The following is a 22,422-nucleotide window of genomic DNA, read 5'->3' as shown; positions in this document are numbered from 1 at the left end:
ACTTATTTTATATCATTTTTAAAATATTATTCCATCTGTCCTAATATAATAATCATGTTTACCATTTTTGTCCGTTACAAAACAATAGTCCCATTTTCATAAATAACCATATCACTATAAAACTACATTTACTTTTTTATTATTATTACACAACTGTTACTACTTTTTACACTAATACACTCACAAAGACAAAAAAGTATTTTACCCATATTTTTTATCGACTATCAATATAATATCAATATTCTTTAAATTATGTGTCAAACCGAACCCAAACTATATAATTCTGCGACGAAGAGAATATTATGTTAATCTATGTATCCCATCAAACTACATAATTTTACCAGATAAGTGCCTAATAAATACACGTTACTTTAATTTATATATTTGCGATGACATGGCTTCAATATAAAATTTAAAATTTCAAAAGACATGACATCACTTTAATACAACTATCTATATTTAAAACTTTTTTTATTCAATTCACAAATCCAATCAAAACAAAATCAATCAAATTTTTAAATAGAAACCGGAATGTAGGAGGATTGCATCTTAGATTCGAAGATCAAATTAAATATTACTCTAATAGTGTGCTCATCTTTATATGTATACATTAATAAGATATAGTAATTATTTTAATAAAAAAATTATATAATTACGTATAGCAAAATATAATTTTAATGTCAGCACATAGTAGGTATTTGACTCAATTAATAAGTATTATAAAGATAGTAACACATATTAATATAAAAATATGTAGGAAGTTATATAATTATATATGTTGGGATTATATTTTGCAAATAAATAATTAATGATTTATGTTAAAATATGTTTTTTTTAATTTTATTTTTATATGATACGTTGTCTATTTTTATTGTGTCATAATTCTTTAATAAAATCGGCCTAAAAATAAAAAAATAATAATATTTTTTTTTCTAAAATAGTCGTGGGCCTTTAAATCTTAATTAACAGGTCATAACCCAACGAAATACAGCTATCGTGTATTGGAGATGACGATGGCAGGCCCAACGGTAATATTTATTTTTTTAATTAATTAATTATTTATTTATTCTGGATGCGTTTTTATTTTTGTTTATTTATTTATTTAATTTTAAGTATTTAAGTATTTTTTAAATTTTTTTTAATAGCTTGCAACTGAAATAATATTATTAAATATTTATTTTAAAATTAATTTGTAATATATATTTATTAAAATATTCTATAACTCATATATATATATATCTAATTAAAAATATCAAACAACCAAATCCAAATAAATACGGATGTTTTCATTGTTTTGGGAAGTAAACTTAAAAATAAAATTATAAATATTAATTTTTTTTTTATATAAAATATTTATTTTTATTTTTTTTTTTAAAATAAATGTACATTTTAATTATATTTTAATTTAAAATTTAAAATTAATTCTATAGTTATAATTTTTTTTATTTTAAATTTTTCTATCAATAGTACCACTAATATATAAATTGAACGCCGACATGGACATCAACTCCAAGTAGGTTTCGTGAATTGAACGCAGTCAAAAGCCGCATCTCTCTCTTTCTCTCTCACATCTCTCTCTCTCTCTCTCACACACACATAGGTCTCTCTCTCTCACACAGCGTCTCCCTCCCACACACGGTAGCAGGCGCACAAACGCTCACGCGGAGTGAATGCTATTTATTGTAAGCAGGGGAAGGAGGGTGGGGGAAACTTCCAAGGTTTCCACCCAGGACCTACTGTTTCTTCAATTTTCAAATTGCCTGAATTTCTTTTCAAATTTCTGTTTTCATTGACTTGCGCATCGAGAAGACGTGAAGATTGAGGAGAAAAGCCAGATTCCTCGGTAGAAATTTGGGTGAAAAAAAAAAAAAAGAAAAAGTAGAGGTACCTTTTCTTAATTTTCGATTTATGTTATTCGAAATGAATTAATTAATTGATTGTGATGAAATCGATAGCCGGATTGTGGTAGGATTTTTGTTAGGGTATTGTTTTTCTACAGGATGCGTGAGAGATGGAGAGATTCATGCATCTGGTTTGTTATTTGTTTGATTTTGTTGGTATTATTTGGTTATTGCACTTTTGTGGAAATGAACATAATGCTTTGGTAGTCGAATTGTTGAATGAGAAATTCTAAGTTAGATCGTTTAACCGTTGTATTGTTTTGGGGAAAGTTTGGATTGATGGAGTTTGGCACTATGAGCTCCAGATATTATATTTGTGCATTGATCTAGTTCTTGTCTATGTTCTTTCGCAGAATTGATCTTTATCTGTTGATCACTTCCATCGATGGTAAGTTCATGTTTCTGAATGCTTTTTTAAAGTTGAGTACAAAGGTTATTGTTGAGATGAACACAGAAAGATGGATCAAATTAGTTGTGTCATACGATTTTTGATCCTTTGCTTCTTTTGGGTGTAATATGATTGTGCAGGGAGAAGCTCCTGCTTTTGTTGTAGATGAGCTGAAGGGAAATTTTACGGATTTAACTGAGTCTAAGGGATTCGAAATTACTGTCAAGATCGGCGGCAATAAACTAGTACGGTCATCCCTATCCAACCCGTTTCTTTCCCCCTGTTGAAGAATGTTCCCTTGTCAATGAATGCCCTGCTTTTGTTAAATTTTTATTCAGTATGTGATTGGTGCATCTGATAACAAGTCCAATTCCACAATTGAAGTGCAAATTTATGACGAATCTTCAAGCACATGGTGAAATATGAAGCTCGACTTCTATACAGTGAGCTGTTGTTGCTTTCCTTCATTTTAGAGGTGTGTCGGCTAAGAATTTATTATCCTTGTAGGATCAACCCCGTTGTGTTGGGGACAAAGCCGAAACTCTCCGAGAGCCACTCAGCCATTGCTTTAGATGATGGTCGGATTTTGGTTATTAAGGGGAACACGACTTCTAATGATAGCTTTTGGTTCCTAGAGGTTGGTGCTTTGTGGCCAATCTATTTCCTTTTGAGAACAGCAATCGATTCATGTACTTTTTGTCCAAATGTTGTGTTTATGTATGGTTCCGAACTGTTTAACTTTCTCAAGTTTAACAGGTGAATACTGAGTTTGTAACCGAGCATGAAAAAAGACTCGGGACGGAGGTAGTTGCATGGAGCAGGGGAATGACAGGTGAACCTGAAAAACCCATAGTTATCAGCGGTCCATCTGGAGTTGGTAAAGGCACCCTCATATCGAAACTGATGGAAGAATTTCCATCGACATTTGGGTTTTCTGTGAGCCACACTACCCGTGCTCCACGAAACAACGAACAAAACGGCGTCCACTATCATTTTACCGAGCGTAGCATCATGGAGAAGGACATTCAGGATGGAAAGTTCCTCGAGTTTGCCTCTGTTCATGGAAACCTTTATGGGACAAGTATAGAAGCTGTTGAAGTGGTTGCCGACAAAGGAAAGGTAAAATACATTTTTCTTCCCTAGCCAACATTTATTTTAGTCATCTAATAGATCTATGATTGGTGATACCTCTAAGAACCATATATATATATATAATGAAGAAATCTGTACTTCAATTGCGTACATCGATACAAATTCTTATGTCGTAAATTTGAGGGCAGCTTCTGCAATTTTCATGTAGAGATGCATCCTTGACATTGATGTTCAAGGGGCAAGATCTGTAAGGGCGAGTTCTCTCGAAGCCATTTTTATCTTTATATGTCCTCCCTCATTTGAGGAGCTTGAGAAACGCCTTCGTGCAAGGTGGGCTAGATAATGAGATATATCTTAGATCTCATCACATCAGATTATCATTTATATTGAAAGAATCTATAATTATTACTTATGCAGGGGAACTGAGACAGAAGAACAGATTCAAAAACGTCTTCGAAATGCCAAATCTGAACTTGAACAGGGAAAATCGCCCGGTCTCTTCGATCACATTTTGGTCAACGCTAACCTCGAGGAGTGCTACGAGAAACTTAAGGTAGTTTTTTTTTTTTGGTCTCATTGACGCCCGATTTGACCTTTTCTTGCTTGTCACAATATTATCCTTTCTGCAAAACTGAAACCATCTCCTCCATATCTTAAGGAACTTTTGGGCCTTACCGACAGTGTCAAGAATATTGGAGAATCTGAATCAGGTTAGCTGCTACATCGTCAAATAATTGAAATATACTCACCCTATCCATTATGTATATTCATTTACTTTTGTTGCATACATTAAGGATCTATAGGTGGTGTGTAAGAGCATATTTATTACGATGTCATTAAAAGTACAATTAATAAATTGTAAATTAAGATAATAGGATGTTGGTAATTTTAGATTAGATGTAAGCTTGTTTTTATTATTTTATACGGGACTAGATTGACTAAATTAGGAAATAGATAAACTGATAGTAGACAATCAAAAATGGTAAAAAATAAATACAAGGTATGGCTGAATGGATACATATATAAAAAATTAAGGTATAGGGAATCGTTAAAGTTTTACATTTTGTCTATTTTTGTTGACTGTTGTCGTTATGTGTATATATTGTATTTTTTTTGGAAATTGTGTATTAATATATCAGTAAGTGAATACGCTCTATAATTCTATACAAATTCCTTCAAGCTAGCGATGCACATTTCTCACCATGGATACTTGATTGTCTTAATTATTTTACAATCCAGGTCGTGAGCTGATTCACGTGCCTCGTGAGCACATGATCACAAAGATCGATCAGAGGATCCTCGTAAACAGTGGTGCTGCAGACCAAGAGAAACCACCCACAAACATGTACGTACAATATTTGAACATGAGATATTTTGTTGTGTTAAATAGGCCGACAACACATGTTTTTATTTAACAAAGGATATGTGCTATCAGTTTATACTTGTAGGTGTGTTGTATGAATACTGTCTCAAAAGAATGATATTTTTGTTGGACACGGAATTTAAGAAATATTGATATTATATTAGCAGTGTGTAGAAAGTACGAGTAAAACATCTTTTTGTTGTCCTTGTAAGTGTATATAAATAGTGTAAATTTCTCGAAATCCTTCAAACAATATGTGTTATATTACTTTCTCTATTTTTATATTGTTACTATAGGGTGTGTTTGTTTGAAGGTTTGGATTTTGGGTTGAGATTTAAATAGTAAAAAGTTTGAATTGGAATAGTTGTATGATGTGAAATAAATAAGTGTTGATGCGATATTTGAATGTAAAATTGATTTTAAATGAAAAAGAGGTATCCGGAGTTGATATTTTTGGAAGAAAAATTTTATGTGAACGGTGAAAGTCTTCCAAAATCCTCCAAACAAACACACCATAAGGTGTAAAAAGTAGTGTTACATATGTAATAATAATGAAAATGCCGGGGTAATTTTACGGTAAAATGATTATTTATAGAAATAAATGATTCGGGACATAGGGAAATCTTATGTATTGCTTATTTCATTATGTTAATATAAATGATGTATTGTCTGTTGTCATATATTCTGTGCTTTCTTGCCACGGTATTGAACTTTATTAACAGCCGCTATTCGAACAATACTATTTTTTTCATGAATTATTTTGACACCCGGACTAACCCAATTCTTGCAGGTTCGTGCTCGATTTAAGTTCGATAAAAGGAGGGGCTCCGGGTCGAACAAGAGGTCTGCATGTTTATGCTGCAGGAACAACTTGCTCAAATGGTTCAATGCAGAAAAAGAGCTAACACACACTCTCTCTCTATATATCTCACTTTCTACTAACAATTGGTATGATCATACAATTCCTTTCCCTTTTCTTTTTAAAATTATTATTATGTTTTTCATTTCAAGAACTTAGAACACAATTGGGCAAAATTTTTGAGGGAATATTAGCTATATATATATATATATAATATAATCAATGAGGTGAACTGATGAAGTAGGAACTATGATATGCTTTATTTGAATTTTACTTGAAAAGGAAAAACAAATGATTTTATTTATGGATGCCATTTCAAGAAAGCATTATTGTTGTGATTTTATTTATTATTTACATTTTTTGGGCTAAACCTAATGTGGTGTGAACTCTGCAATAGATTGATTTTTGCTTGTGTAAAATAGTATATCTAGTTCCCTAAGGGATTGATGTGTTTTTATGTTTTATATGGAGAATTATGTCATTAATATAGAAATAATATATGTATATATCCGCAAAAAGTTCATGATAACATATAGAGATAATTGACAAGTAGGTAGAAAAATTAACCAAAAAACACCTTGCTATCACCAATGGCAGAAGAATGGCTGGAGCACCGAGTGACCTCAATGTTTAAGTACTTCAATTGGGTCGATCAGAGGAGACTTCTGCGGAAATTAAATAATATGATTGCGCTAATTCTAACGATAGCAAAGCAGTATTACTTGTGAAAAGAAAACAGTCGTGTTGCCAAAGTGGGGAAGGAATTAAGAAAACATATCAACAGATAGTAGACGAACATGGAGGTTCTTAGGGGTTTCAGCTTAGCATCACAGTGTCGTGCAAAATGTTTTTTCAAAAATATTAATATATCATACACATTCATTATTTTTATACTTCCTACCCAATTCTCCATACCTCAAATTAAAATATTCTTCTTTAAATAATCTCACAAAACAAAAACACCCGATTAGACTATTCATATCAACAATGTGCACATTTTTAATAACAAAATGCTAGTAGAAAAACATTTTGCAAAACCATACTCGTTTTTATTAATTTTAAGAAGAGAGAAAGTTCTTGTAATTATCTGTTTTCGGAATGAAGTTCTTCCTTTACAGTATCTAATACGTTTTGCGTTTCTATTAATTCAGTCCCTTTAAAATAATCGTCCCATGAATTGTGTCTAGCATCTTCTACAGCTACTAAAGATGTTGTCACAACAATGAGAGGAAAATTGCAATTTCCGAAGCTTGATTAATAATAGCAATGGCGACTACTACAGCAACAAGCTTGACAGTGAGATCTCCAATATAGAATATATGAGCATCTCAGGCATGAATAAAGTGACATTTGATCATTGAAAAAATTGGAAAACACATAAAAGATTGCGAATGGCTTACCTTACCAATGTGATGGATGAATGAGGGTCGGCAGTTAGAGCTAGTACCATAGGAAATGAGATTTGAGCTATCTCATGCCCTAATTTGTCTTCCTCAATAATTCCCCTGTAATAAAAATTTACATGTGAATTAATATATATACACATGGAAACATGAAGTAGAAGAAGAAGAATAAACAAGTTGTTTCTTTCTAATATCTCTTGCTCACATTTGATCAACAAAACCACAAAATCAGTAAGAATAATACTTCCTATGTCATGTAAAAATAGAAGTCATTCAAGTGGTTTGAGCTATTCCTCAACATCCTAAAGGGTCGGGGTGTATCCAAACTATTATTAACTAAACACATTACGTTGTCAAGGAAAAATAATATTAATATCAATAAATATCAATATCCGTATCATTTTTCAAACTTAAAACATTTGCCCAAACAATTAAAAAAGTAGAAAGACTTTAAAATCTAAATTTCGATGTAGTTGTACCTTTGTCTGTCGAAAAACTCCACAGGCAGATGGATTGCTGGGGAAAAACAGCGTTGTAAAAATCGACCACCACAGGAAGAAGGCAAGCAACGAACAACCGCTCAGCTTTGCCAACAACCGAGATCAAATCCAAATTCTTACAAGTTTAATCAATCACCAGTAATCACCACAAGAACATTCCCCGTTTTCAAACCTATGGAACCGATTATTATCCCTCACAATGATTATCCTACCGGTGCATTTGGATATGAACTTTATAGCAACATGGCAATCACCGCACACCCTCAAGTTCTTCATGATTCTAATCGGTCGTTTCGGAGGGAATGTAATGAGGGCAAAAGCTATAGCAAGTCTCTCACTGTGATACCTAATCATCTCACTCTTCTCTTCAGCCCCAACTTCTTTCAACACATGAGCCGTGTCTGCAACATAACCAGCTCGTTCCATTTCCTCCCCTAACTCCTCGATCTTTCTGTGAATTTCCTCCGAGAGTTCATGTCTCCTATCCCCCGAAGCAAAAGTATGAATCTTATTCCCTTCTTCCACCCAGCTCAAACCCGTCTCCTTTTTCTGTCCACGATCCTTGAGCATCTTCCGTGCTCTTGCAGCTTCTTGGAATCTTCCAGAAGCAGCATAAGCATTCGATAGAAGCACGTGCAGGCCGGGGCTTACAGGCCCTAATTCAAAGACCCTATCTGCCACAGCACTCGCCAAATTGGTGTTTCCATGAATACGGCAGCCAGTCAATAAAGCACCCCAGACAGATTCTGTCGGATTAAGAGGCATCCCATTAATTAACTTCATGGCCTCATCCAATTTCCCGGCTCTTCCAAGCAAATCAACCATTGATGCATAATGTTGACTTCCTCGCTCTATTCGATAATCCTCCATCATTTCGAAATAATGCTTCCCTTTCTCCACCAAACCTGTGTGGCTACACGCATAGAGCAAACACAGAAATGTAATGAAATTTGGTTTCGTCCCTCGGCTTACCATTTTCTCAAACAAATCAAATACCATCTTCGTGTGAGCGTGCTGAGCACAGGCGATCAACATTGAGTTCCACATCCCTAAATTCTTGTCCGAAACTTCTTCGAACACTCTGTAAGCACCATCGATCATACCACTTTTCGAGTACATAGAGATCAAAGCACTCCCTACAAAACTTGCTTTGTCGTAATTCATTTTCAGGCACAGAGAATGCATTTGTTGCCCTAATTCGAACAACGTCGAATTGCCACAAACTCGAATTACACTCGAGAATGTAAAATCATTCACATCCATACCTTCGTCCAATGCCCCTTTAAATAGCCTCAAAGCTTCTTCATCATCTCCCATTTGTGCATAACCGTAGATCATTCCACTCCACGAGACTACATTTCTGTCAGGCATTTCGTCGAACACCTTCCTCGCATCCCTCAAATTCCCACATTTTGCGTACATATCCAAAACGCTGCTTCCCACGAAAACATTCACATCATACCCAATCTTCGATGCTAAGCAGTGTACCGATTGCCCCAAACTGTATCCATTGATCATCGCACACGCTTTTGTTGCCAGTGGAAAGATATGATCGTCGGGAAACATTCCGTTGTTCCTTAGCATCGACTTGAAATACTCAAGCGCACGCAACGGGAGCTCGTTCTGAGTAAATGATGAAATGATTGCGCTCCAAGTTGTCGACGACTTGAACTCCGTCTCGTGGAAAACGTGCTCCGCGCAATACGGCAGCTCGAGCTTGGAGTAGAAAGTGATTAAGTGGTGGCAGATGAGTGGCACTAAGTGCAGCCCCGATTTGAGGATGTAGGCGTGAAGAGATTGGCCGCGAAGGAGACTCTTTGAGCGGGTGAAGTCGAGTAAATGGTTGCAAACAATTCTGTAACTTGACTCGAAGCTTTGTTGATTCAGCGCATTCTGAGGGTACTTTGGAATAATATTGGGCCGTGGAGGGGATGGATGCTGCTGCGGCGGCGGCAGTGGTAACGGCTCTTCCACTAGGAGGTGAAGCATTTGCGGCGGCGGTTTGGTGATTGTTTCCGATGTACGGCGGAGTGGACGGTTACCGGCGGCGGAGGTAACGGCGACTGCAGGTTTAAGCAACAGAAAATGCTATAATTGATACAGTTGTTTGGCTGAAAAAAAAATAATAAAATAAATAAAAATCATTTTTTATCTCATTCAATATCACAATTATTAATTTTAATCCATTCAAAAAAAAAATATTAATTTTGGTCCCATTCAAATAAAAATTTATCAATTTTAGTCCCAAATCGATTGACTGAGACTGAACACGGCCGTTTTGGTTTGAACACGACCGTATTGAATGAGTCAGAAGTTGACTGAGACTAAAAGTGATAAATTTTTATTTGAGCGAGACCAAAATTGATAATTTTTTTTTAATGTAACCAAAATTGATAATTGTGATATTGAATGAGACCAAAAATAATTTTTTGCCCTAAAAAAATAATAATAATAAAATAAAATAAAAATAAAATAATATACCTCTGATCCAACTCAAAGCCACTTCTTGGTTAAATTAATAAATAATTGTATTTTATTAATGTACTGAAGTAATAGTTTTGAACCTTTTGCTTTGTCTAATTATATTTGCCATTTAAATAAAAATTAAATTATATTTTGTTATTAATTTATTATTATTATTATTATTATTATTATTATTATTTTTTAAATAATAAATGAAGACTTAGAATGGAGATATATAAAAATAATAAAAATAATAATTTGAATTAAAATAGAAAGAGTATTTAAGGGAAAAAATCAATTTTGGTTTAAATATAATCAAAATTAATTAATTTTTTATCCCAATATAAAAAATTCATCAATTTTGGTTTCAATATAACCAAAATTATCAATTTTGGTCCGTATATAAAAAACTCACCAATTTTGGTCCTAATATAAACAATTTCAATCAATTTTAGTACAATTTTTATCAATTTTGGTCTCATCGTTAAAAAATTAACGGAAATTGCTGACGTAAACATGACGGAGGTGACGTGGCAGTTGACTAGAAAGTACGCGGCCATGTACAATTATACACGGTCATGTTGTTACACGGCCATGTATATTTCAGTGTATAATTATACATGGCCATGTTGTTACATGACCATGTATTTGAACTAAAATTGATATATTTTAATTATATTATGATGATTATTATTATTATTTTCCATTTTAACTATATCAACTATTTTAAATTTAAAAAAAAAATTAAAAATATAAAAAAAATTAAAATTTTAGACCGAAATAGGAAGATACACGGCCGTGTATAATTGTACATGGCTGTGTAACAACATTACCGTGTATAATTGTACATGGTCATGTAACAACATGACCATGTATAATTATACACTGAAATATACATGGCCCTATAACAACATGGCCGTGTATAATTATACACTGAAATATACATGGCCATGTAACAACATGACCGTGTACTTTTCAGGTTAACTGCCACGTCACCTCCGTCATATCCAATTTCCGTTAGTTTTTTAAAGGTGGGACCAAAATTGATAAAAATTGTTTATAATGGGACCAAAATTGATTAAAATTGTTTATATTGGAACCAAAATTGATGAGTTTTTATATTGAGACCAAAATTGATAAATTTTGGTTATATTGGGACCAAAATTGATGATTTTTTTTATATTTGGACTAAAATTAATTAATTTTGATTATATTGAGACCAAAATTGATTTTTTTCCGGTAAATTATCAATTTCGATTTGATTGAAAATCTGACAGCAACACGACCATTATGCGAACATGTTGGCGTTTATGACTTTATTTATGGACAAAAAGATAACTGTGTTCAAAGTGCAATAATATAATTATGTTAAGAAAATGATCGTGAAAAAAAAAAAATAATAAATACAGTCATATTTGATGGAGGTAATGAACACTGCTACTGTGTGAGTTAGAACGGTCATATTAAGTTTTTATCAGCTAAAATTTTTAATTTGAATGAAATCAAAATTATAAGAAATTTTAATTAGACCAAAATTTCAAAATTGATAATTATAAATATATAATGAGACTAAAAATAATTTTTAGTTATTAAAAAAGTTTTCTTATTGTAAATTTATTATAAAAATATTAATATTTATTTGACTAATTTTATATTTTAAAAACTATGAAATAACTGAATAATTATTTGAGTTCAAATCAACATAATACAATTAAAAATGCTTTTTTTCCCTATTGAAATTCTCAAGCAAGGGTTGAAACGGCGTCGTTTCATTAGTCCCGCCGACTATTCAAGAATACAAGAACCGAACTGAGCATTCGAGACTCTCCAGACTCTTCTTCGCCTTTTCACCCTCTCTTCCGATGGAGGACGACGAAGAGCGCCAATTAATCCTTCGAGCTCCGGGACCAATGGAATCGGCGACACTAGGAAGGTTTATGACCGATATTTTCAACACAAAGCCCAGGAAACTACAGGACGCCATCTCTCGGCTGCATTCACTCCCCGATACTCCTCTAACTGGTACAATTTGCAGACGATTTCGAACGATTCTACTTTGATTTCGCGCTATTTGAGTTCCTGTTTTGTAAACAATAAAATTTATATCTCTGTGATTTAAGTTTTCTTGTTTTTTTTTCGTGTGTAAGTGTCTTTGGAACGGTCATTGTGGTTTCTGCACAAGTACATAGGCGAAGCTGTGGAAAACGGGAAGCATTTGGACCAAGTTCTTGTTCCCATTGTTCAACATGTACGCGATTTTCCTTACGTTTTTTTATATTCCTCAGCCGTAAGCAGCGTTTATGCTTTGTACTGTTTCCTTCATGTCTGGCAGACGGATTCAGATGTTGTGCATATTAACATAAGAAGGATTTTGAACAGATATGACATTCATCAATTGATTTAGATTCTACTCAGATTCTACTCTATGTTGGAAAATTGATATCTCAAATCTAAGTTATTATTTGACTTGCATATGACTCTCATTAAGAGATAATTGAACGTCTGCTGTAAGCTAGGGCCTCTCTCTCCTTGGGGTTTCTGAGATAAAGTAATTTATTTGAAGTTAGGGTCCATGCTTTTTAAGTTATGGTAAAATATTGCATTGAACAATATGTGCATTTTCTTGGCGTGAATCTGATTTTGCTTGAATAATTTCTTGTAAATTTTGTTGATCATTTCAGTCATCAACAACGAGAGGCTCACAGCAGTCACTAGTACTTCTGAACTGGCTGTTTCAAGATGATGTTTTGTTCCATGGCATAGTTGAGCATTTGCTTGTCATTATTTCGAGAAGGGATGATCGCTATGTAGCTCTTGGTTGGTGTATACTTGGACGTAATCTTATAGAATATCAGGATTCTGCGAACAATGTTTCTGTTACAGGTAATTTTTAGTGTTTACTTGATTTCCCCAGATTGCTTTTTCTCCTTATGATGCACCTTTGGCCTTATTTCACATTATTTTATTTGTGGAATTTAATAAGGATCTGTGAGTATTGAATATTCCATGCTGGTTGCTCCTGCTGGTTGAAAACTGCCAGCCTAGATTTGATTAAATACAGATTTCTGCTTTTGATAAAACATGAATATAGTTGATTACTTCTTTTAAGCTCTTGAGTGTTGGGTTTAGGGTTGGAGATCGTCCAATGTATCAAGCAAAATACTCGAGCTGTAATGTGCAGATCTCTTGTTTTATTAAATTGAAAGATAATTGCTCTCTATACTTCCTCTGGAGCTTATTTCTTGTTGACAATCATTGGTCATGGTGCCTTGCATCTCTGCCTTATGATTACATCAAAATAAGTTGTTTTGTTAGCCACTAAGAATTGTACTTGTGCAGCAATCAGGGAGAAAAATGATGTGCTATTGAAGATGTTTTGCCCCTGTGTGACCCATCTCATATCTTTAGTATGCAACGGAAGGTATGCTTCTTATGCAGTTATCATTTATAAAATGGATGCATACGGTATTCTTCATCATTCATAATTTTCTTTATTATAATTATTCCTTATACGAAGCGCCAAAGCCTAATACGCAATGAATGGTATGCGGGCCATGTGATTGTCAATATGCAGTCAGTGTACACTGCATTCTTCACCGTTTATAAATATTGGCTCATGCAACTGGACTCATGATTTCATCTCTTGACACAATATAAAAGATATTGTCACATTATTATTTATTTATTTATTTATTCTTAATGAAATTGCAGTGTTCTGAATTTATGCTAAAGAATATACTCTTGGTTTTACTTTGAATCTCTTGATTCATTTCCTATCTTGTTGTGAAATTAATAAGCAGTTCACTAAAGTTAAGATAAGAGTTTTGTGGCATCTGGTTGGTTAGCTTGAAGTGCAAACTAATGTCCTCTAAGAAGAAAACCTTTGAATTCCATATGCTTTAGCTTTTTTGATACATGACATGGGTGGCTGAGTTGATAGTATCTGTAGTTGATCAGGAAAACTTTTATTCTGATGTCTTATTTCGTCTGGTGCAACAATATTTAGGTCCTATTGATTTGGCATGTTAAACCATCCTGATGGCAGTTAGTTTAGTAGAGTATTTCCGTGAGACAGTTGCATCCATTTTCGTGGGCTTCACATCACGAACAATTGGAGATGTTGCATATGTACTTGCATTACATTGTATATTTGTATCTTTGTTTAATTCTTGACTGTGATTGTCTGAACTTGCAGCCAAGTGCGGGAGGGGTTTGAGTTGCCAAATCGCCTGGCAATAGCAGCTGCTGATTTTCTTTTATCTCTTACAGTTGCATTAACTGGAAATGATCTGGCTCACAAGCAAAAATCATCTTCCAGCAATGCTAAAAATCAGTCTATATACTTGTTACCAGAAGCCACTAAACCTAGAGATGAAAAGACATTGGGGAAGGCGTCTGAATCCTTGAGCTTGGAATTGAAGTTCCTTCTTTTGAATAATTTGGGTGAACTTATAATGCTTGTGGAGAAACTTACAGCTGTATGATCCAGATTCATGGCTTCCTTTATCAGTTGCTGACTTTTTTTGGTTTCTTATATTTTCACCATCAGGGCTTTTGTCTTCTTCTTATTTTCAGCATCAAGTTGTTGGCTATTTTTATTTTTTGCTAGACCTTGTAAATCTTATCATATTCCCTAGGAAGGGTAGCTGCTGTCTGTTTGTTAATAGGAATTGGAAGTCTGTTCAGTTTCATCATGAAGAACTTATGAAATAATGCATTCAAACTAAAGGGTTGTGTAAGTAGAAAGTTATAGGATGCACATTTGGACAGACTCAGGAAAGGTGGAATTGTAGGATTCTCATGCCTAGTAGGACCTGGAAATATTGTCAAAACTCACTGAATACTTTTTACTATCATGATACTGGTTTGCATTTTGCTTCATTATGTTAGTAAGTTGATTTTTCACTTGATTGATGAAACTTGCAGTGGAGCAGGAAAAGCCGCTCTTTGCATGCTAAAGGACTGGAGAGAGTATGTAAGTGGCTGAAGGAAGTCAAGCAAATTTATGGTTGCTCCCCTGACGAGGCATGTCTTATTTAAAATAAATCTCTGACATTCCTTTGTGCTTTGTTCAACCTCATGTTCTTATCTCTTTTCCTTGTTACTGAAAGACAGAGTTGCAAATGAGGAAAATTGGTTCTCTGCTTCTCTCTTCCTGTTGGAAGCATTATGGCACGCTGTTGCATTTAGAAGACAACAAATTCAATCAACAGTTTAAAGAACTCATTGGGCAGTTTTTGTCGGGTATTCAGGTAAAATTTCATTCAACATTGCAACTGCCTGCACAATGTTTGAAGAATGCCTGTGAAGTGCAAACTGGTTTTCATATTTTGCACTATCAAGTTGTTTGTCTTGTTTGAAAATGGATTCTAGTTCAAATGTCCTCATGTAACAAAAGAGTGCAATATCGACAACCCTGGTAAGATTTGTTCTTTCTTGTAGCATATGCAATCTTGGGTGCATGATTGGTCATCAAGTGTTAGGTAGGTCATTCGGGAGAAATCTGCTGCACGATTCCTTGCCAGAGGCTGTGAAATTAATCTTATATATAGTTATCATGCACTAGCACTTGAAAATTTCCATTGGTGTTTATCTCTAGCAAGAGGAGACACATTTTCAGAAGGTTGTATGATCACAGTAATTCATGCTTGTATATATTGGTGATTCAGATTCTGTTCTTGTTCGGATTATTTTTCTTGATTGGGGGGTTTTATTGCCTCCTGTTGTGCTGTTTTTTGTGTGTGTTTTTTTTTGCTTATTAGTCTGCCTAGTTTTTATGAAGTATACTTGCAGTTTTATGCAGACAACAAATTTGGAGAACCTAACACGAGTGAAGGCGACAAACTAGAGACAATCAATTTTTTCCTGAATTGCCTTTTGCTTTTACTGGGTAAACTAGATAACAAGATGTTTGGAGATGCGATAGAAGAATTTGGATCTAAAATTTCTCAGATTCTTCTGTCTCAGGTATTTTATAATGTACCTGAAAAGAATTCCTGAAATCTCTATTCTGAGTTCTTGGAAGCTGTAAGCTGATTTATATTTGATCCTAATCCATTGCTAACATTTCTGGATCAATGGATGTAATGGCTCCATACATCTTTTTGTGAGGGCTCATCTCTACTTCATGTTTATGCTCTTAATTTTGTTCACTGAGTGGTGCTGGTGAGACCATGGCTTGTGCCCATTATAATCATTATTTATATTCTTGGGTTCCACTCATGATCATTAGGATTAATTTTTAAGTATCTTTGGTTTTCAATTTACTTGATGTCTAAAATATACATTGTGGATACTGGATATTGACAGTAACATTCTTAACATGGCTTTCCGATAACTGTATGTTTTTAGCCATCTTAACTATGACTGTGAGAGTTCTCATTCATATTTGGTTCCCATTTGAAACTTGTGGAAATTATGATACGCTTTAAGGTATCTAGAAGTCTAGAACTAGTAGGGAAATAATGCTTCTGGCAGTAGCAAAGCTTAGGGATTATATATTGAATGTCTCGGTTGTGGTATACATACCAATCGGAAGTAAATCAAATTCTATTTTCTGTTTCATTTACTTTTGCTTCAATTAGTGATGCTGATGCTCTACAGTTGCAATGCACCAATGAAGAAGTGATTGATGGAGCTATTAGCATATTTAAAGCTGTCATCTTCAGAACAAACCATACTTTATCTAAAAGAAATGTTGGTGATGTTGGAGAAATGGATGATTTGATGTCAATGCTACTAAATTTTTTGGGAGACCGAGATGCGGCAGCAAAAGCTATTGTTAAGCTAGTTGCAGAGTATTGCTCGATGTAGGTCATAATGGCATTTTATTTGTGGCTAAAGCTCATGTTCTATTAAAAAATAGATACTGAAATATTTTATTTACAGATGCTCTGATAGCAAGTACCTATACAAAGTTCTAAATGGCATTAGCTCTAAGAATATCTCACAGAGGAGGAATGCTTTTGATATTGTTTCAGAGCTCATCCATTATGGTGAATCTGTCGAGACAATTCCGCATGCAACTTGGTATGCAACTTAATTGGTGTGCATATTTTCTCTCCATTTTTTTTGATTTGGATTTTTTCATGACATAAATTTCCTAATTTTAGGAAAGACATTGCGAACTACTTATTGGAATGTCTTGAAGATGAAGATCTGGTTATTCAAAAGCAGGCACCGCATTTGATTTCCTTCATTGGTTTGTTTAAATTTACACAAGTGATTCATTATTCATAACTGACCTGTTGTTCGCCAAATGGCCCTTTAAAACCTCATGCTTTTAGAAATTTAGCCACTTATTCTGAGCAGTCAGTGCTAACTTCCATTTCTGTTGCAGAACCGCCATTGGTTTTGCCTGCACTTGTTGAACTAATTTATTCAGCAAATGAAGGAGTGCAAATATCAGCAGGCAGTGCACTAACAGCCTTGTTAGTGGCTCATAAACATGAGCCTGAAATTTTGTGCATGCTGCTTGACTGTATTAGGTACTGTGAAGAATGGCTTCACTAAGTTAATATCTTGCGGACTTTTGATGCTAAGATCAACCTTGCGCAATCTGAAATGTTTTAGGTTATGAAAGATCTGAAATGGAAATGAGAAGGATGCTTCTTCATTTTCTTTATGGCAGTTCCTTATTTCTGTTTATGGTTGTGTGCATTTATGATTCAGTGAGTTTATATTGTCTTATGCAGCAAACACTCTCAAAACTTTGATTCAGGCACCACCATGGATGGTAAAAAAGGTACTTCTCAAAATACCTGCAATGTATTGTTGATCCTCACTGGGTGGCTGTCTTTGTAACTTAGTGAAAAATGGTCTGATCTCATTTTACTGTTAGCTGTCTCCGGTTGAGCTTCTCTCCAAAATATAATAGAGGTGAAATAAAGAACTGCTTTCTAATATAAAATTTCACTTGTGACCTTTGTGTTTCAGAATCAAGATTTGATGCTGATAGACTCCTGAAGTTGCTTCCAGAGTGGGCGAAAACTGTAAGATTGTATTGCAATGAATATTGTTCCATGTCTGTTTTAGTCAGACAATAGATGTGATTAATGGAAAAGAGTTATCTGCAGTGGTTAATCATATTCTCTTCATCGATAAATAGAAAATGAAAACTAATAATATTCAGTAGAGAAATCTTAGCGGTTGCAATCACCTTCTCGTGATTTTTCTGTACGTCATTCATTAAATTGCTACTGATGATGTGCTAAATGGTTTCTTTTGTAACCTTTTATTTTAGTAACGTGACCACAACTGTTCATTGGTATTTTCTCAGGTTGAAGATTGGCATGTAATGGTTGGCCCATTGATAGACAAGATGTTAGCTGAACCATCAAATGCTGTTATGGTGAGGTTTCTCAGCTATATAAGTGAGTACTTGGCTGACACTGTGGACGTAGTCTTTCATCGGCTTTTATTATATACGAGACAACAGGAAGAGTAAGTAGCATTGGTTTGGTTCTTCCCTTATTCTTCATATTTATTTTCAGTTTCTCCTTGCATTAGCCATTATCACATCCCTGGCCTTGGCTCACTTTTTCAGTAGGAAATAATATAGGACTTTTAAGTACAGCTAGAAAAATAACACCACCCCTTATTTGAACTAATAACAACGTCTAGAGCGTGCACTATATATTTGTGTATATATATTAATCACTCTATGTCCTTTTCATTTTCTTTCTAGATTGTTGTTTATTTTTGCCCAGGGCAGAACTAATGAACACTTCAAATGGAACAGGACATATTCAAACAGTGAGACTATGAAGCATGAGCATCGTCTCTTTACCCATCTTTGCCCACTTCTTGTAATCAGATTACTTCCTTTAAGAGTTTTTGATGACTTAGATTCTTCACTTGTGTATGGCGAATTTTCGAAGAACTCTGCTGCACGTGGTATTCTTTATTCTACCTTGAGTGTAATACTGTTTGATTTTGGTCAATAAGAAGCTCGTGTTCTGATATAATCTTGGTTTTAACAGACAGATATCTTAGCATTGAGGACACTGAGTGCATTGCTTCTTTGATGATGAACAGGTTTCCTAATGAAGAAAATTCGATAATCTTTTTCTATCTGATCAGGGCATTAAGCTAGTATGGTGTTTTTGGAAATAGAATTTGATCATCTTTTTCTGTGTTGTCAGGGCATTAAGCAAGTCTGAATTTGAAGACACTCGAAAGCTTTCTGCAGAGCTATGTGGAAGAATTCACCCCGAGGTAGGGGCTAGTTAAGCAAACATGATCACAATTTATTTCATTACAATATGCTTTCTCTGTTGTCTCACAATTGAAATCATCATGAATATTAACATCTTTGTTACATGCTAACATGTTGAGTGAAAGTATCTTATGTGGTTGACAATATCTCTAGTGATATATGGAAATATGGCAAGAAGTTTACATCTACTCCCAAGGTTTCTGTTTGTCTTGAAACTCCTTGAAAAGTCCCCGTGGTTTATTTTTGTCTCTGTGAGATTCATACATTGAGCATTCGTTAAATAGCTTTAAAGAAGGTGTCTATTCTGTGTGTTCATAAATTTGCTCTAAGGCTGAAAATAAAATTTACTATAATACTATCGATGCTTGATGGATTGGAATGTTGGGTAGTTAGGTGTGACCACGGAAAAATTAAAGAAGCTAACTGAAATGGGAATACTGAAATTGATATGGTGTTACACATAAACTAAGTAATGAGCACATTACGACCAAAGTGGGGATAATTCATTAAATAAGAAGATGAGAGGAACATATCTAAAATGACCTAATCATGTGTATTGGAGACCACTAAAGACTTGGATGGGAACTATTTTGAGAAACATATTAGGTTTAAACGTCTGGGAGAAATATATTTTGTTATAAGGCAATAGTTGCATGAGTTCCACAAATGACTCTACATAGCAGACTTATATCATAGAGTATATATTATATAACTTCGATTATAGGGATCATTTTCTAGTCGCATAGCTCCATAATAATTCTGTAAAGCTTCCGCATAATTTTCTTCGGATTGAGGTATTTCCATTTTTATGCTGCTCAGGTTCTTGTTCCAGTTCTGTCCTCCCAATTGGAATCAGCTGCTATTGCCAATGACTTGATGAAGATTAAAGTTTGTCTCTTTTCCTTTTGTACTTCTCTTGTGGTAAGATCGCCAACTGAAGAAATTTAATTTAACACTGCACATACTCAACTATACTGAATTATGCTCGGGATCTAATTATTGATGCATCTTGCTCGTGGCTGGTGATTAGGTTCGAGGCACTGAGGCCTATAGCCATCCAGATGTGCTCAGAATACGCAAATCGATACTGAATATCTTGTCATGGACATCTCCCGACCAAGATGGTATATATACCATTTACACTTAACTGATGCGCGCCTTTTTTATTTTGACCCAAAATGTCTGCAATATTCGATTTCAGTTTCCAAAGCCCAGCACGGGTGCATAGACTGCCTCGCTTTGATGTTGTGCACCGAACTACAATCTCCGGAATCTTCCAGAGGTTCAGACTCGATAAAATGTTTTGTTGAACAACTGAAGCATAGAAAACATAAGATTTCATTCTTTAATCATTCTTCCTTGTTGCAGGCAGTCGCATCTCCAAAATCCCAGTACTTGCATTCGTAACTAGTCAGTTGTTGGGCAACGATTGGTCTTCCAAACCTAACGGCCTCTCCTTCTGTCTTTGCATGGCGAATGTCCTCATAAGCGCCTGCCAAAAGATATCAGACAGTGCAAAGAAACCATTTGTTAAAAAAATCATTCCAAGTATCACACAATCCCTTAAGGTATGTTCTTTCCCCGAGCTCCGTTTAAACAGAAGTTTTAAAGTTTTGAAAAATATTGATAATAGTAAAAAAGTTTGGTATTTGATGTGATATTTTGCGACAGAAAAAATGTATTTGGTGCAATGTTTTATTTTTGAAAAATTATTGTCGATGAATAATGTGAGTTTCAAAATTGTATTTAAACATAGCCTATAATTGTAACGAACATCGAACCACTTTTATATTTCCCTCCTATTTCTAGGTAATAACAGAGCCCGAGATCCGAGCAGCTTGCATTCAAGTGCTCTTCACTGCTGCGTACCATTTGAAGCCTTTTGTGGCTCCGTACTCTAAGGACCTTCTCCAAGCCACTCTGAAATCGCTCCGAGAAGGATCCGATAAGGTATAATCTAAAAATTCTCTCTTTTGAATACTTATAATTTCAAATTTGCATTCTACAAAGGGTGGCACGGTACAATATATCGAAAATTTAATATCATGCCGTACCGAAAATACCGATATGAAAAAGTATCATATTGATACCGTGCCGAATCAAATTGGTATACTGAATAGTAAGGTATGAAAATTTTATATTGATATTGTATTGATTTTTCGGTATACCGCTGAAATTTGTATTAAGGGTACACTAAAAATAGAAAAAATTATCATAATTAAAAGTAACACTTTCAATATATCCTATTATATTATATATAGAATTTTGGTACCGCAAAAGTATAGTGCACAACATACAAAATTTTATATTGCTAGTATCATATTGTATTGAAAATTAGCCCGTCTGTCCGTCAACTTTATTCTCATTTTTTTTTTCGTCTGTCCGCTAAGTTTATTCTCATTTTATTTTTTCGTCTGTCCGTCAAATTTTTTATTTTTTTTTCTTCGTCCTTCTTTCAAATTTACCCCATTACTGTATTTGGAAAAATCAAAAAATTAATATTTAATTATTATTTTTCATTCAACATTTATTTACAATAAATACAATTCACTTTATTACATTCTCTCTTCATTCTTTTTAATTTTTAATTAAAATTTCAAAAATATAATCAACTATTTTTTTATTTTTTCAATAAAATATTAATTTTTTATGGCTAAAAGGTATGATATACTGAAAATAAGCTTTTTCTTTTGGTTTTTTAAATTGTATGCTGTATTTTTGTTTATTTTCTTGCAACTCTATTCTACGGGCTTATGAAGGTGTTGCAGGAGAAAATGGCGGGAGCGAAGCTACTGGCGTGCCTGATGACAAGTGAAGAAGAGGTGGTTGAAGACATATCTGGTGGTCTTTTGGAAGCAAAAGAGCTGCTCCAGAGGATGTCCTCAATGGATCCTTCCACAGACATCACACAAATCTGCCGCCAACTTCTCGTATGCTTCTCTTCTCCTTAACCTTCAAATTAAATATTAATTAGGTTCTCAGAAAGAAGATTTGTCCTGGAATTGTTTGCCAGTTTGTTTATTTGTCCATTCTCTTTCTTTAAAAAATATTTATTTATTAAAATTATAATATTTAGAATATTTTACTTCATTTATTTGGGTAGTATTTACTTAAGCTTATTTTGGACGAACGATAGCATTTGGATAGAGATGATGTTTGGTGTATATCTTTATACTCCTTTTGTCTCATACCTATATATATTCATTTGCTTTTTGCACGAAATTTTTTAGAAATAT

The 22,422-nt window shown here is 34.1% G+C and overlaps 3 protein-coding genes across 7 annotated transcripts; 2 read left to right on the top strand and 1 right to left on the bottom strand.

The window, feature by feature from the left end:
* The first annotated feature begins 1,536 nt into the window (after positions 1 to 1,536).
* On the top strand, positions 1,537 to 7,199 carry LOC127256782 (guanylate kinase 2). 3 transcript variants are annotated; one of them, XM_051282974.1, is made up of 12 exons: positions 1,537 to 1,884; positions 2,255 to 2,289; positions 2,430 to 2,534; positions 2,628 to 2,704; positions 2,797 to 2,926; positions 3,046 to 3,408; positions 3,590 to 3,711; positions 3,799 to 3,934; positions 4,040 to 4,091; positions 4,621 to 4,726; positions 5,535 to 5,692; positions 6,803 to 7,199. In XM_051282974.1, exons 2-11 carry the CDS (start codon positions 2,287 to 2,289, stop codon positions 5,647 to 5,649), a joined length of 1,209 nt encoding a protein of 402 aa, XP_051138931.1. In that variant the 5' UTR covers positions 1,537 to 1,884; positions 2,255 to 2,286; the 3' UTR covers positions 5,650 to 5,692; positions 6,803 to 7,199. The 3 variants fall into 3 exon arrangements, with proteins under 3 accessions (XP_051138931.1, XP_051138930.1, XP_051138929.1); XM_051282973.1 differs by having other exon boundaries at positions 6,791 to 7,199; XM_051282972.1 differs by lacking the exon at positions 6,803 to 7,199 and having other exon boundaries at positions 5,535 to 5,907.
* LOC127256781 (putative pentatricopeptide repeat-containing protein At5g52630) lies at positions 6,091 to 9,589 on the bottom strand. Its single transcript, XM_051282971.1, has 3 exons — positions 7,486 to 9,589; positions 7,004 to 7,108; positions 6,091 to 6,268 (listed from the first exon to the last, which is right to left on the bottom strand). The coding sequence occupies exon 1, from the start codon at positions 9,493 to 9,495 to the stop codon at positions 7,639 to 7,641; it is 1,857 nt and encodes a 618-aa protein (XP_051138928.1). The 5' UTR covers positions 9,496 to 9,589; the 3' UTR covers positions 6,091 to 6,268; positions 7,004 to 7,108; positions 7,486 to 7,638.
* Positions 9,590 to 11,745: 2,156 nt separating this feature from the next.
* Positions 11,746 to 22,422, top strand: LOC127256780 (uncharacterized). 3 transcript variants are annotated; one of them, XM_051282968.1, is made up of 24 exons: positions 11,746 to 11,991; positions 12,117 to 12,217; positions 12,651 to 12,852; positions 13,309 to 13,390; positions 14,165 to 14,447; positions 14,896 to 14,994; positions 15,081 to 15,221; positions 15,763 to 15,936; positions 16,573 to 16,778; positions 16,858 to 16,998; positions 17,082 to 17,170; positions 17,309 to 17,456; positions 17,664 to 17,713; positions 17,905 to 17,960; positions 18,248 to 18,411; positions 18,710 to 18,864; positions 18,951 to 19,005; positions 19,113 to 19,185; positions 20,006 to 20,107; positions 20,217 to 20,310; positions 20,388 to 20,468; positions 20,555 to 20,754; positions 20,996 to 21,136; positions 21,946 to 22,421. In XM_051282968.1, the coding sequence occupies exons 1-24, from the start codon at positions 11,832 to 11,834 to the stop codon at positions 22,135 to 22,137; spliced, it is 3,189 nt and encodes a 1,062-aa protein (XP_051138925.1). In that variant the 5' UTR covers positions 11,746 to 11,831; the 3' UTR covers positions 22,138 to 22,421. The 3 variants fall into 3 exon arrangements, with proteins under 3 accessions (XP_051138925.1, XP_051138927.1, XP_051138926.1); XM_051282969.1 differs by having other exon boundaries at positions 11,750 to 11,991; positions 21,955 to 22,420; XM_051282970.1 differs by lacking the exon at positions 15,763 to 15,936 and having other exon boundaries at positions 11,749 to 11,991; positions 21,946 to 22,422.

Source organism: Andrographis paniculata, unplaced genomic scaffold, assembly GCF_009805555.1.
Source record: "Andrographis paniculata isolate CXL003 unplaced genomic scaffold, ASM980555v1 Contig56END, whole genome shotgun sequence".
Taxonomy (NCBI): domain Eukaryota; kingdom Viridiplantae; phylum Streptophyta; class Magnoliopsida; order Lamiales; family Acanthaceae; genus Andrographis; species Andrographis paniculata.
This window is presented reverse-complemented; position numbering and strand designations above follow the sequence as displayed.

Coding starts and splice junctions, on each gene's coding strand:
- LOC127256781 (XM_051282971.1), bottom strand. CDS start 9,495: ATGCTTCACCTCCTAGTGGAAGAGCCGTTACCACTGCCGCCGCCGCAG.
- LOC127256780 (XM_051282968.1), top strand. CDS start 11,832: ATGGAGGACGACGAAGAGCGCCAATTAATCCTTCGAGCTCCGGGACCA. Junction 14,995..15,080: donor ATGGTTGCTCCCCTGACGAG/GCATGTCTTATT, acceptor TGTTACTGAAAG/ACAGAGTTGCAAATGAGGAA. Junction 19,186..20,005: donor GTGGAAGAATTCACCCCGAG/GTAGGGGCTAGT, acceptor TATGCTGCTCAG/GTTCTTGTTCCAGTTCTGTC.
- LOC127256782 (XM_051282974.1), top strand. Junction 2,705..2,796: donor GACGAATCTTCAAGCACATG/GTGAAATATGAA, acceptor TTATCCTTGTAG/GATCAACCCCGTTGTGTTGG. Junction 3,935..4,039: donor AGTGCTACGAGAAACTTAAG/GTAGTTTTTTTT, acceptor CCATATCTTAAG/GAACTTTTGGGCCTTACCGA.